The sequence below is a fragment of the Calonectris borealis genome, chromosome 3 (assembly GCF_964195595.1).
Source record: "Calonectris borealis chromosome 3, bCalBor7.hap1.2, whole genome shotgun sequence".
In the NCBI taxonomy this organism is placed as follows: domain Eukaryota; kingdom Metazoa; phylum Chordata; class Aves; order Procellariiformes; family Procellariidae; genus Calonectris; species Calonectris borealis.
The window spans coordinates 117,964,940-117,978,342 of NC_134314.1; the positions used below are offsets into that span (position 1 = coordinate 117,964,940).

The 13,403-nt window shown below is 37.8% G+C and overlaps 1 protein-coding gene across 2 annotated transcripts in view; it reads left to right on the plus strand.

Annotated features, from left to right (window-relative positions):
* AFTPH (aftiphilin) overlaps positions 1 to 13,403 on the plus strand; it is a 47,810-nt gene that overhangs the window by 19,802 nt on the left and 14,605 nt on the right. For both annotated transcript variants that reach the window (XM_075147621.1, XM_075147622.1), the window contains exons 3-6: positions 4,897 to 5,048; positions 5,586 to 5,712; positions 6,036 to 6,092; positions 8,491 to 8,613. In XM_075147621.1, coding sequence (XP_075003722.1) covers positions 4,897 to 5,048; positions 5,586 to 5,712; positions 6,036 to 6,092; positions 8,491 to 8,613 — 459 coding nt within the window. The remainder of the gene's footprint in view (positions 1 to 4,896; positions 5,049 to 5,585; positions 5,713 to 6,035; positions 6,093 to 8,490; positions 8,614 to 13,403) is intronic.

Sequence of the window (13,403 nt, forward strand, 5' to 3'; positions counted from 1 at the left end):
TTAGGTTTTTCTATCAGATAAGACTTGAATATCTAAATATTCTCAGTAATTTAACTATTACACTGGTTTTATTTATTCTTAGGTCTCCCAGTTTTGTGTTCAATAGACGCAAGCAGCCCAGAGCTTGAGTGCTGCTTCCTTCATAGCCTCTTTTCCTGCCAGCAGGAAAAGGAGGGCTGAAGGTGACCTCTGCTTTTGACTCTCTCCCATCTTAAAGCACCTCTGAAGGCTGCCAGAGCAGAGATGCTGCAGGCTGTAAGTGAGAGTGGGATGGGGGAAATGAGGGATTGCATTGAGGAATGGAGCTGTCCCCTCCGATGGAAGGTGGAGAGGAACGAGGGACAAAGTGCCACTCCACTCTTGAGCTTCCAGAATGAGAAGTTCGCTGGATGAGCATTTGTGTCTGCTCCACAGTTCATGTGTGATTGGGACTGTGGAGAGAAGCAAGAAGTCTTTTTTCCTGCCTTGCACACAGAGTGGCCTGAAACTTCACCTGGAGAAGCTTTACAGCAGTCATACGGTGAAAACTTCAGTTTGTATCATCTATTTCCGTAGTGTAGCCCAAGTACATTGGCTTTATGGCAAGTTTTAATGTCTCCTTTTCATAGCTCTGAAGAGAGGCAGTGACCTGTCACTGTTGAATTTACGTGGAGGCAGCTGGGGAGGATTTAGTGCGCTGGATGGGCAGCGTAGATTTGCTGTGTTGAAGGAGTTCATTGATTCTGTGTTCTCATGGTGGAGAAGAAGAGAAAAACAAATTCTGTAAAGCAAGTACTTTGGCCTTTCAGCTCTGAGGGCTGGATCTTGCCCCCTATTTAAACAGCCAAGGAGATAAATTCTAATCCTGTGGTTATCATTCTCGCTTGAAAGTCTGTTACATCTGTGATATATTTGTTGTTTCAGGTGATGATTGCCATGTATCTTAAGTGTTTCTCAAAAACTTTTATGCTTTCCCAGAAACTCTGGGGCTTTGAGTTTGTCACTGTTTGGAGAATCATGGTTAATTTTTGGAATGGCAGCTGTAGCCTTCTTTCACATCTTCAGTATGTGGCTTTAAGAATTACTTTTAAGAACACTCAGGTATCAAATACTTTTAGTAACATGAAAAGTGGAGAGTGCCTTTTGTGCCTTTTTTTTCCCCCCAGGATTTTTCATCCTGAAAGACATGACGCTACTGTGTCTGACAAGTAATATTTTCTGAAGTCCCACAATAGATTGAGGTTTGTAGAAGATGAACATTTCTACTAATTTCAAAATCTTGGTGATGTCCTTTATACCTGGGAGCTGTGACCACAGGATTTCATGACCAATTAGAAGAACAAGTTCAGCTGCTTGCTTTAGGGACATTGCTACTGCCCAGGAGATGTGTGTTCGTACGCTTGTCCCTGTGTCCGTTTGCACACATAGAATTAATTACTCTGGTTTGCTATGGAAACCGTTCTTCTCTATCTTATATAAATAAGGGCTAAGCATTTCTGGAAATTTAGAAAAGATGAAAGGAAGTGTAAAGAATGCTATAATTAAACTGTTCCTGAAATTTTGGCACAATTCTTAAGCTCAAATTTCAAATTGGGTGCTGACTGAGATGCTGCTTGGTTCTTACAGACTTTCTGTTAATTCTTTCATGACCTAAGCAAGCATATTCTTGGTCACTAGCATGTTCTCAAATGTTGATCCTTTTCAAGAAACGTGATGCCTTGCTGTTTTCATGATCCTTTCGTCTGCTTCCCCTTTTCACTGGGGATATGTATTCCTGCTGTATTACAGAAATGAAGTAAGCATCACCTGTTCCTGTAAGATAAGGGCAAGTTATATATATTATGGGCAAAGTTAAGTTTTAAAACTTAAGTAGAGCATGCTTTTGTATGCTGAAATGTTAAGCTAGAATCTGGAATACTGTTTAGTTTTACTTCCTAAAAATGTAAAATAGTGTCTTAGTTCTGGTCAACAAACACAAAACAGCCTACAAGTAATATGACAAGTATTGTAACTTACTGTATGGCCAAAACGATTGGGCATTAAGAGATGATTAAGAGGAAAATTGTATACTGTAGAACATGACTCATTATGGTCAGAATATACCAGTGAGGTAATGAAGAGGAAAAGAAAAAAAAAAAGTGTGAGTCAGGTATGCTGTGCAATTCAAATCCTTTGATAGTATAATAATTATGGCATTTTGACATTATGCTTTGCAAATAACTGAACCTGGTGGCTGTCCCTGTCAGGCATTTCTTTCACAGGTAGCAAAACTGAAGAGCTGATGTTTTAAGCAAGTTAATTTTCTTGCTTTTTGCAGTTAGCGGCTGAATAGGGAGAATAGACTGAACAGATTTGGTTCACAGTTCCTGACTCATCATCCTGACTCCAGTACAGAATCAATATATTCTGATGATGTGGTGTTTGCCTCTGTGTTATGTTTCCTGTACTATGTTTGCTGATGTACGTCGTCAGTGGTTTGCTTAATTGAGACAAGAGACGAGGCAAATTTTCAGATAAAAATTCAAATGAGAAATGTGGTAGATAACTATTATAACTGTTGTGTGAAGCAGGTATTCTGGTGCATAAAGGTTTGTCCCAACTCTGTTGGTTGGTTTAATTAAAATATGTAATTTCCACCTACCAGCCTTGCTTCTCTGAACCTTAAATCATTTCAGTTGTAACAAAAAACCTCTGTCTGAGGTTTGTGTTTGTAAATTCAGCATTGCTGCTGGAATATGCTGTGTCTCCACAGGAGGGCTCTGTTAGCATAGCTATACTAGCACACGCTGTGGGATGCTCATGGGATTTTCGCCTACTCAGTTTATTTTCCATTTACCCAGTAGAAAAGCGGGTGTTGGAGCTGCTGGGCGCTGCCTTGTGTGTGGTGCAGCAGAGCATTGGAAAGGTGGCTGTTGAGGAACTCCAAACTAGAAAGATAGAAGTGCTCCTTTTGTGCCAGGCTTGCATCTCCTTCCTCTAGCAAGAAGAGAGATTTGAGTGCTGCTGTTAAAAACAAGTACATTGAAAAAAAAAAGGCTTTAATTTCATTTTTGTGAGCATACCTTGCAATTGGTACTACTTAATGAATGTTAAGAGATTGCCGGTTACCTGGTTTTAGTGGGTTGAACTGGGGGAAAAATATATTCCATGTCGGTGGTACATCTGAGTTCATAGAGCTGTAATAAAGTTGAAATTCTGTGTCTGTATGGAAATATAACAGAGAGAAGGGATAGAAATGTAAGGGAGGAACTTAAGAAGAAGAAAGCATACTATGCTTGTAAAAAAAAAAAAGGGGGGGGGGGATTTTTATTTTGCTTTTGTGGGGGTGGGAGGTTGTTCAAGGGGTTTTTTGTTTTTAATATTAAGTCCATCTGCCAGGGCCCACGTGGCAAGAATCAGAGCATTCTCCAGTGCATGTTGTGGAATTAAAATGCCTGGAAACCATTAGTACCAATATGTGCTGTTTAAATTGCTGAGACCTTGTCCTACCCAACAGCAGTGATTGTGGCACTGGTGGAGAGAAGAGCAGGAGACATTTGCTGTGTTATGAAACTTAAGAACCTTGCCTTCCTCAGATGCTTTCCTTTCTCCCAAGGGACACTGAAGTGATGGCGACATCAAGACACAGTTGCAACTACTGTGACAAGCAGGAAATCCTGCCTAGTCTTTCAACATCAGGGAATATAGATCCATAGCCCTCTTGCAAAACTTCTGAGTATTTGTATTTACATACTCTTGATGTGAGTTTATAATGTAAGGCAGCAGAAAGAAGGTCAGACAAGAATAACGTAGATAAAGTTGTGGTGATGCAAACCGTGCTGCTATCTAGCTGACTCCTTATTCAGCTAAAATAAAACTTAGTGGGGATTTTCTGTTGTTTTTTAAGTTATTTGGGTAGGATAGAAACATTCCCAAGGTTGGCTTTTAACCCCTGCAGGATCGCAACATTCAGCATCAACTCTCTGAATCATGAGTGGGAGGAAAGGGAAATTGCTTGGAGGAAAGTAATCCTTCTATTTAAATTGAACAACCTCTAACATGTAAAAACAGCACAGATAGGTTTTGGGGCAAGAAATTAAGGCATTAAGTAATTTTTCTTTTTCTTCTTTAGTTTTTTTGTCTGGAGAAGTACCAAACAAATCTTACAAATACTTTTTGACAAACTATGTTTAAATGCCTTAGTCTTGGCTCTTCTGTATTATACCTGACTATCACACGAACCGTAGCAAATGAAGCTGGGGGTTATAGTTTTCCTACATCTGAGTCATTGATACTAACAGTTTTTTAGGAAGTGTGCAGTCTTTGGGCTATAAATAGTTTTTCCTTACCATTTTTGAAGTTGTTATCACACCATGAGCATGTTGCACATCAGGCCAAGTTTTGTGGGACCTTTAACTGCGTACATCTTATAAGAAGTGAAGCTGTCTTCTGAATCAATGTTATGTCTCAAGTTTGGATTGAAGTGCATCATCATTAAGTGAAATGATACTGGTTTAGGTTTATATTTCAGATAATGTTCAATACTAAGCTTCCTGAAAAAATGTGTTCAGTAAAACCCTTAGGATGCGTAGAATTGGAATCTATAACACATCTTAAGTAACTGTAGCTTTTTACTCCTTGCACATCTTTTCTGCTAATTTATAACAAGGAGTGACTCTGTAAGAACTACTCTGGACTCTTCTGTCCAGAACTTGCTTTGCAGAGGCCAAGATCCTTACTGTTTCTCAGTAGGCAGCAGCCTGTATTTGGTGCTTATAAAAAGTCTTGTGTTCCTCAGACAGTTATATATTTTGTGGTAAGTGAAACTTTGTTTCAGCTATGTATTGTTTTCCATCTTAACTTTTTTTTATAATTTTGGACTCCTTTTCTTTAAAGCAGTTAACAAAACTTGACATAAATATTTTCTCTTTGATATAGACAACGTTGCTAAGTCGTCTGGAACGAATATTTGAAGTCTGTTTTCCTTCCATGCCTGTTCTTGAAATTGAAGAAGAAATAAGTTCCTTGAATCATTTGTTGGAAGCAGGTGAAAAGCAGATGACAACTGAGGAGACCTTAGGAAATACTGGGTAAGAAGCCACAATGCAACAAACTTAAAATGAAATGGAAACATGTCTTCTTTGGGAACTTAAAACATATAGCAGTAATTCAAAGTTACTTGTTTGCTTCAAGTGTTTTGAAAAACTGTCGAGTAAAAATTAGCTATCTAGCAGAATGCTTGTTTTCAGTGACTATATATACCAGGAGTATTTCACTTCGCGTATCAACTTAGTCAGCAGCCTATCATCTTCTTTTAAGTGATGTCTCTGAGTTAATCAGAATATGTCTTATTAGTTACACTTGATATAAATTGCTATATTTATTCATGTGATGATGAAGTCTAAGTAGGCCTTGTCCTGTCTGCTGTGGACATCATTTTCCAATTATAAGTCTGAACTATAATTGTTCTGAGAACACTGTGCAGTTTTAGTTCCCCTGGGTGTTCTATTTGGGCGTAAGTTTAATTGGAATGTATAATAAGTCACTTGCATTAAAAACTAGAATAAATATTTAAGGCTGTTAAGCTGTTATTCCTGTTGATAACTTGATTTATGATGGGTGTATAGGGAACTGATGGATGTGTGGACAGAGCTGCAGGATATCCATGATGCATATGGACTGAGATACCAGTGGGGTGGCTCCCACAGCAACAAAAAGCTTTTGTGCTCCTTGGGAATCGACACAAGAAATATTGTGAGTCTGTCAGTAAAACTTGCTTTCTAAATAATGGAGCTGCTTTAAATGTAGAATCAGGTGGAAGTCTTTTTGTATGAATGCTTGTCTCTTAATTGCATAGCTCACTGAACGTGGCTTTTTATGACAAACCATCTGACAACTTATCTTTTTATAAGCCCTATAAATATTCAAAGTTGCATTAGTTTTTAACCATTGTGTTATACTTAACATAGTATTTATTCTCTGATACTAATCTTATACAAGTTACATAACATGGAAAAAATATTATCATCACTGACACATAAACTCTTAAGTAAGTTTTTTTGTTGTTGTTTTATCAGCTCTTTACAGGCAACAAGAAACAGCCTGTTATAGTACCCATGTATGCAGCAGGACTGGTAAGCTTTTTTTAGTGTTATTTTTTGTTATAGTTCCAACAACATTATATAATGAAATATATTAAATGACATTAAGCACCAAGTGTGCTGAAAGGTATTTTTATAAGTACGGTTATGGCTTAGGCATCAGTAGAAATGCTAGAAAAGAATCATCAAATACACAATTTTCATTATGTGTGCAAGCAGATACTTTATTTTAGATGAAAAAAGTATTGATTTACTCATTTCATAAAGCAAGCTATTTATCTAATAAGGTGGGCTAGCCTAGTCTAAGCTCAGTTTGAGGCATTTTCTAAAACAGAGAAAATTGATTGAAGTAATGTATTCATGTGTATGCAGCAATAAAAAGTTCTTGTTGAATTTTAACTATTATATATAAGGTATAGATATATAAATGTCAACTAAAACTTGACACGAGAAACTAGATCATTAAATCGTTGTCAAAAATGACAAAGGAACATCAAAATTAATCAAAACATCAATTCATATCAGCACTTGTGGGAAGCCCTGGCACTAAGACCAGGTGCTTCAAAGGAAGTTAAGAACTGCTAGATAGTTACGGTATTCCATGAAATGCGTGCAGGGAGTTTTCTCAGCACTCCCGAGCATTCCTCTTTGTGCAGCTGTTTCTCTGACAGACTGTTTGTTAATTACTTGATTGCATCTCAATATCCCTAGGTCAAGAGAGACACATGGTAATGCTTTGCAGAGTTACTGGCATATTAATAAAGGACCCATATATATATTAGGCTATTTATGCATACAAAAAGCGTTGTATAGCCAGTATTGTTGTGTTGCCCCAAGAGCTAGATAAAAATAGCAAGCATAATTTAGATTTCCGTAGATTGAAGGAAACTCAAGTAACGTAGTGCAGTAAGATCAACTGTTTTCACTTAAGCTGATATTCTGTAATTCCTGTTTGGCATTTCAGACTCTGTGCAATGTGTGTAGTAGTAAAAACATTCAGAAGATAAGATTTGCCATTTTTGCTAGTCTGAGCAGAATAAATGTTCTTTTTTCTGGAAACCGATGTGTGTATATATACGCATACAAACACACATACACTTTTATATGGTCATTCACAAATTGAATATAAAAGGATTACAGTTTTCTTTAGTCTATATTGAGCCGATTTAATCTGTAGGTTAATTTTGTAAAGTGACTTCTACAGTCGGTTTCTAGAGCTGTTGTTTTCTAATGCATCAAGGTCAGCTCATGCACTTCTTTGGATGTAAGCATGGTATTCTGATACAGAGAGATAAAACATCTCATAGCAATGGCTGTTTTCTTCCTGTAATACATTTGTGAGCAAGACTATGTACGCAACACGTGCAGTTATTTTTTGCAACAGATTGTTGTTGCTGATTAATTATCTCCTAAATTTTTTATACACTTGTGCACACAATAAGCTGGATAGAGAAGATGGTAGGAGTAAAGTGGCTTGTGGCTTTCTGTTGCCACACTGCTTCATGTGTTTCTCTGCTGTCCAAAAGAATTGATTTAACTGGTGGTTAAATTCTAAGCTCTCCTAACATGATGTAGAAACATTTGTGGGACAGCTGATCTTGGCTGACTTCCTGAAATTATTTTAAAATATGCTAGTTGCAAATCCAGTGGATTTATTTGGGGGTTTCTTTTCTCATACCTCATTGTTCTGAGGAGGTTTGCATGTCTTGGTGCAAACTTTGGTCTGTCTGTAGATCTCTTTCTCACCCTCAATTTTATTCAGGAACACCAGAGATTTCAGATGTTTTTTCATAGTACTGTTTAGCTCTGAACAGTTTGTTTAAAATTAAAAATGTGCTTTTAATTATTTTCTTAATGCTTTTTAATGCATTATTTCCATGTCAGTAATTATTGTTCTTGGTATCATTCTGCAAACTGATAATTTGACTTGTTTCCTCTGAATTACTTAATTGTTGAAATGGAATGAATGCATTGGAATGAAATGAAATGGAGTGAAATGCAATGGCCCTTTCTGATGGGCCATTTGATATTTCTGGCATAGTCTACACACAACTGGGAGGAGAAGACGTCACCTTATCAAGTAATTGTTCCCTCCAGCTTAAATTACATTATTGAAAGTTGAAAGCAAGTTCCAGCTGAGCACTTGGGTTTCTGTTATTGGCTCTAAAATGTTTCTTAGGCCTAAGGAATCAGGATAACTCTCTCCCCTGCCCCATCTCCTTCTGTCCCCCTCACTGAAAGTGTCCCAGAGATGTATGATTACCCCTGAGCCCCTAGTTGAGGGTAGTACTACCTAGGAGTGTGTTTTCTGGTCTTTTGTCTGCAGTTCTTGGAATATATATATATGTATGTGTGTGTGTGTATATGCGTGTGTGGTTTTTTGTGTTGTGTTGTGTTTTGTTTTTGTTAATTTATTTCTTTATTTATTTAGGGTATGTTAGAGCCTACCAAGGAACCTTTGAAACCAATATCTGCAGCAGAAAAAATAGCTTCCATAGGACAGACACCTCCTGTATCACCAGAGATGAACACATGTACATCTGATCAGTTCCAGGTAAAAAATAGAGAGAGAAGGGGGAGGAGAGGAAAAGAAAAAATGAGGGAAACAATGGGATGCCTTGCCTCTTCCTTCATATTTAAAATATCTAGATGGTGTGTTCTAAAGAGACCTGTATGTAAAGGTGTTCCTGGATTGAAGTCCTGCTCTTGGATCTACTTTTCATGTGTGACTGGAAGGAAGTCCCTGTGATAAGACTGTAGCAGTTGGTGGCCAGCATTTAAAAGTCCTGATGGATATTTACTGCTATACAACAAGCTGCTCCAAAAGGCAGTGGACAGTTTTCACAAATTTTAGGTGTAACTTTACAGTTGTCCTTCCTCTGGCTAACATTTTTCATCTTTTTTTTTTTCCTGAAGCTTATTGTAGGAGTCTGATACAAAATGAGTTCAGAGGAGTTTAGAAATGAGCTTTTGAATTCCATGAATTCTGTTTTGTTGTTGGTTTGATATTATGATATTAGAAAACCACTTAAATGCCCTGCATGTTGCAATGTGTGTGGCTGGCAACTAACTGATGGGATATGCAGAGACATTTCATTCTCAGTGGTACTCGGCACATATTCAGAGAGTCAGCTGTGTCCCTTCTTAGTGCAGGTCTTATTTAATCTGCCCAGCATCTTTAGTTACCTGCTATGCTTGTGACTTCTGATTGAAGGCATTCGAAAATGAATTATCCTTGTGCTACACCTAACCTTAACACTAGGTACTTCTGAGTACGGTGATTTCCTTGCGCTCTTTGCTCTGCCATAGTGCAGAGCTCTGTGACATGCTTGTACCAGAGGAGAAATTTTTTTCATTGTGGAATAGCAGTATGTCAGTGGGCTCAGAACTGAGGTTGGTTTATATAATAATATACATGTTTGGTGATGCTTCCTATGCTGCTTCTCACAAATACTATAGTGGAACTGAGCATCTTAACTGGGCATTAGAAAAGGTAACAGTAATGATTATGGCAACCAGTTTGAGCTGACGAAATCACTTGTGTGATTTCTATATATGAACAAAGTAAGAAAATTTCACTGGCTTTCTGCAGCGTTCAAAGTTCCTTTTTTTAGAGAGGGGAAAACATAGATTAAACCATACACTATACATAGTGCAGAGAGCTGCGAGAGCCTGAAGTGGCAGCATCTCTGACATGTGCCATTTTCTCAGTTGCTTGGCAGTCGTAGTGTTGAGTGATGAAAATAAGAACCTCTACTTCTTGAAGTCTCTTTTTTTTTTTTTTTCCCCCTCTGATTATGAATTTGTACTTTTGGGTACTCCTGCAGCAGAATTTCCCATTACTTGTTACAGTTTGATAATCCTGTCTCGTAGCTTGTTCTGACAAGGCTATCTCAGTTCCATAGTTGTGGTCGATGAATGCATGTGAGAAGCCTCTATGCTATCTCTCTGCACTGCTGGCCGTAGGTTATTTTTCCAAAAAGACAAATACTAAAATAAGCTTTTGGGGAACAGATGCGTTAGAGCTCTAACCATTAATAATGCTAATAGGCCACAGTTAAGTGACATTCAGAAAGTTTCAGGTTATGAATGATCAATTCTCCACCTCAGAGAGCTTGTTTCTTTCTTGGCCTCATCTTCTGTTAATGTTTTGTGGCTTCTGTTTACTTTTGGGAAAATCCAGCTTCACTTCACATTGTGCAGACTGTCTTTTAGGAATATTCCAGATTGGGCACATCATCTTAATACCACTACAAACTTTGGTAAACATTTCATTAGGAACTGTGCTATAAACGTTAATAAATAAACATTAATAAGCCATGGAGATATTATAGGCAATTTCAGTGGACCCTGAAACTTCTTATTCTAAACACAGGTAATTTAGGTACAACAACTTAGGTATCTTTAAGCTTAACTAAGTAATTACACATTACCTGGGTAAAACTTCTAAATTCCTCCATTTTCAGATGGCAATGATCATTGATCATTCTTCTATTCAGAAATATTCAGCATATTGGCTTTCTTATTGAAAAGAGGGGCTCTGGTTAATAGATTCCTGTGCTTTGCTTAAGGTAAGGAGAAGAGTTCTCCTTTGTTGAAAGCCTGGCACTTATGGGACTTGTATACAGATCAGTGTCTGTGCGTGTGCGTGTATGACTTCCTGCTGAGGGAATAAGACTTTGGAAGAAAGATTGTAATGATGCAAAAGCACGAGTGCAGAGAACATTTGTAAAAACACAGAAATGCCTCCTTAGTTTTTTGGTTGTAGGCGAACTGAGGAAAGCATGCAGAGATTTAAAATAGAGAGCACTAGAAATCAAAAGAACAAGGCAAAAAGCAGCAAATGAGCTGCAATAATTTTTCCTAGTTATTATATAAACTCTATGTTTTGGCCTTCTTTCCTGCAGAGGGTTGGTTAGACTGTGGAAATACAGTGGACAAATTTCCATCTGAGCCATTTAAGCTGTAAGGACAAGGTTTTTGAAATTATTTCTCCTCTCAAGCAAGTTAAGTTACTGACTGATCTATCACATTAGTTTATTGTATAAAGATGACTGTTGTAGACTCGTTCTGGTTTGTATTTGAGGGTAGCATCTAAATTCTTCTTTGATCTGTTGTTTTTCTTGACAATTGGGGGGTTTATTTCTCTGTTCCTCTGTGCTCACAACTATAAGACAGTAAACACAATATGAAATAATCCCTTGATTCCTGTTGCCTTTATCTAAGCATGGTGTCTCAAAGACTTCGCAGGTCTGAAGTAAAAGGCTCTATCAAGGCACATCAGGCATAAGAAAGAATGGCTGCTCAAACAGGCAACCTTTGCTTGTGACACCTGAGATGGGTACCCTTCTCTTCTGTTTTACAGCATCTGTTATAGTGGGCTTCTACACCATGGCCAAGTCTTCAGGCAGTGTGATTAAAATATATTCCAGTGCTTGTTAAAAAAGGTTGCTGTCTAGACTTAATGTTGACTGCTTTCTCTTGATTTGATACTGTTCTTTGGCTACCATAGTTTTAAAGTTCATTTACTACCTTCTCTTTTGGCTTTTTTGCAAAAAGTTCTCTAGATATTTCTGCTCTTTTGGTGTTGCTTCAAAGCATCCTCTTCTCTCTATTTGGGATTGTTTCTTTGGTAGAGCCTAGTGGTAGCTTTGTCCCAGCGTGCAGGATAACTGTGGGATTTCTTACCTGCCTAGTTTTGCGTAGTAAGTTTTATATTGGAATAGAAATCTACAGTGACCCAGACCTTTCTAGAAGAAAATTACCAGTAATTCTTTTCTGTGGGTACCTATTACAGCACATCTGTAAGCCGCTGAATTAGAGATCAGTTTATAATACAATATTTATCTTACACTTGCTGGCTATTAGGGACTGACCGTAATTGAACCCCATGGGCTGACAGTCTTTAAAAACACTTTTAATTACATAAGGGACCATCAGGACTTCTAACAATGACAGATGTAAACTACCATATTATTGGCCACCAGCCAAAGGCTCCATCATGGAACTGCCCTCCAGTTATACATATGAGAAAGATCCAAGAATATATGTAGCTTTGTTGACAGAGTATAGGAGAAAGATTTGCAGGTAAGAGAGATTACAGAACTTGCTATTCTAATAGATGTGACAGTTGCTTAAAGGTGGTGTCTGAGAAAAATAATTTTCAGAACTGTTGTAATTTTGCCAATGAATACATACAATGAAATATATGAATTACTTCCTTGTAAACCTTTTTCTGAAATGTTTATGGTGCTCATTTGTGGGATCTATCTAAATATTGATATTACATTTGTATTACAAGCCCTTCTATTTTTTTCCCCCAGCTTTAAGACAGAAAAACACTTCCTTTCCCCCCCCCCCCCCTTTGTTTAATTTTCCTTGGGTAATTATTGGCACAGAGACAAACATTTACATTTTACTCCTTTGGATTATAAAAGTTCTTACATAATACCATTCTAAAATTACTGTGTGAAAATATCTCTCACTTTTATCAAAGTGAAATACGATGCAGGAAAACCAGAAGGCATCTTAGTTTCCTCTTTTTCACTTCCTTAACACTGAGTAGTACTCTGACAGCTGAGTATACTTTTTCATTTCTGTACCATGGTGTGTAATCTAAGATGGAGGGAGGAGTGAGAGCAGTTTGCCCTGATTCTCAGTATCCTTCTAGATTGGGCATTTTTCCTTAAAGCATGTTATTAAAATACTGGTTGTAAATGCAGTGCTCTAGCAACCTTGCAATCTCTGAAAGACAAAACATTATATTCCCATTTGCAGGGCATGTTCCCATTGTCTGAGATTTCAATGCTGTGTTCAGGTGTCCCAGTATAGTTAGTTTTCTTAGAGCCAAGCTCACTAGAAACAGAAGACTTTTCCTTTCTGTTTAATTGGCTTTTGCCTCTGCCCTCTCCTTTCACTTTGTTTGCTGTTGTATAGACCAGGGCTTGCCAGCATCCTGCAATAGATGGGGTCTGCTTTACTTGCCACCCCCCCTCTTTTGCAAGTGGTTGAAGTTAGCAGAATGGCCTCATCCCACAGAGCAGACTGATATACTTAGTATACTCTTACTGATTTGGAGTCAGATTTTTCTTTTTTTTCCTCATTTTGGGAAGAATTAATCACATCCTTTGTCTTCTCCTCAGCAAATTTGAGAACTAAGTCATCATTAAAGGGAAAAGCTTAGCCAGCCATTGATACCACCGTTTCCATGCAATTCTGTCACAGTCATGAGTCCTGACTCAATCTTTTGACACAAAATGTAGTGGGTGTTTTCCTCAGTTAAGTGAGAGTTGGTAGGAAGCTACTTTGATTCAAGTTCATTTTCCTCAGGGCAGAAAGCTACTA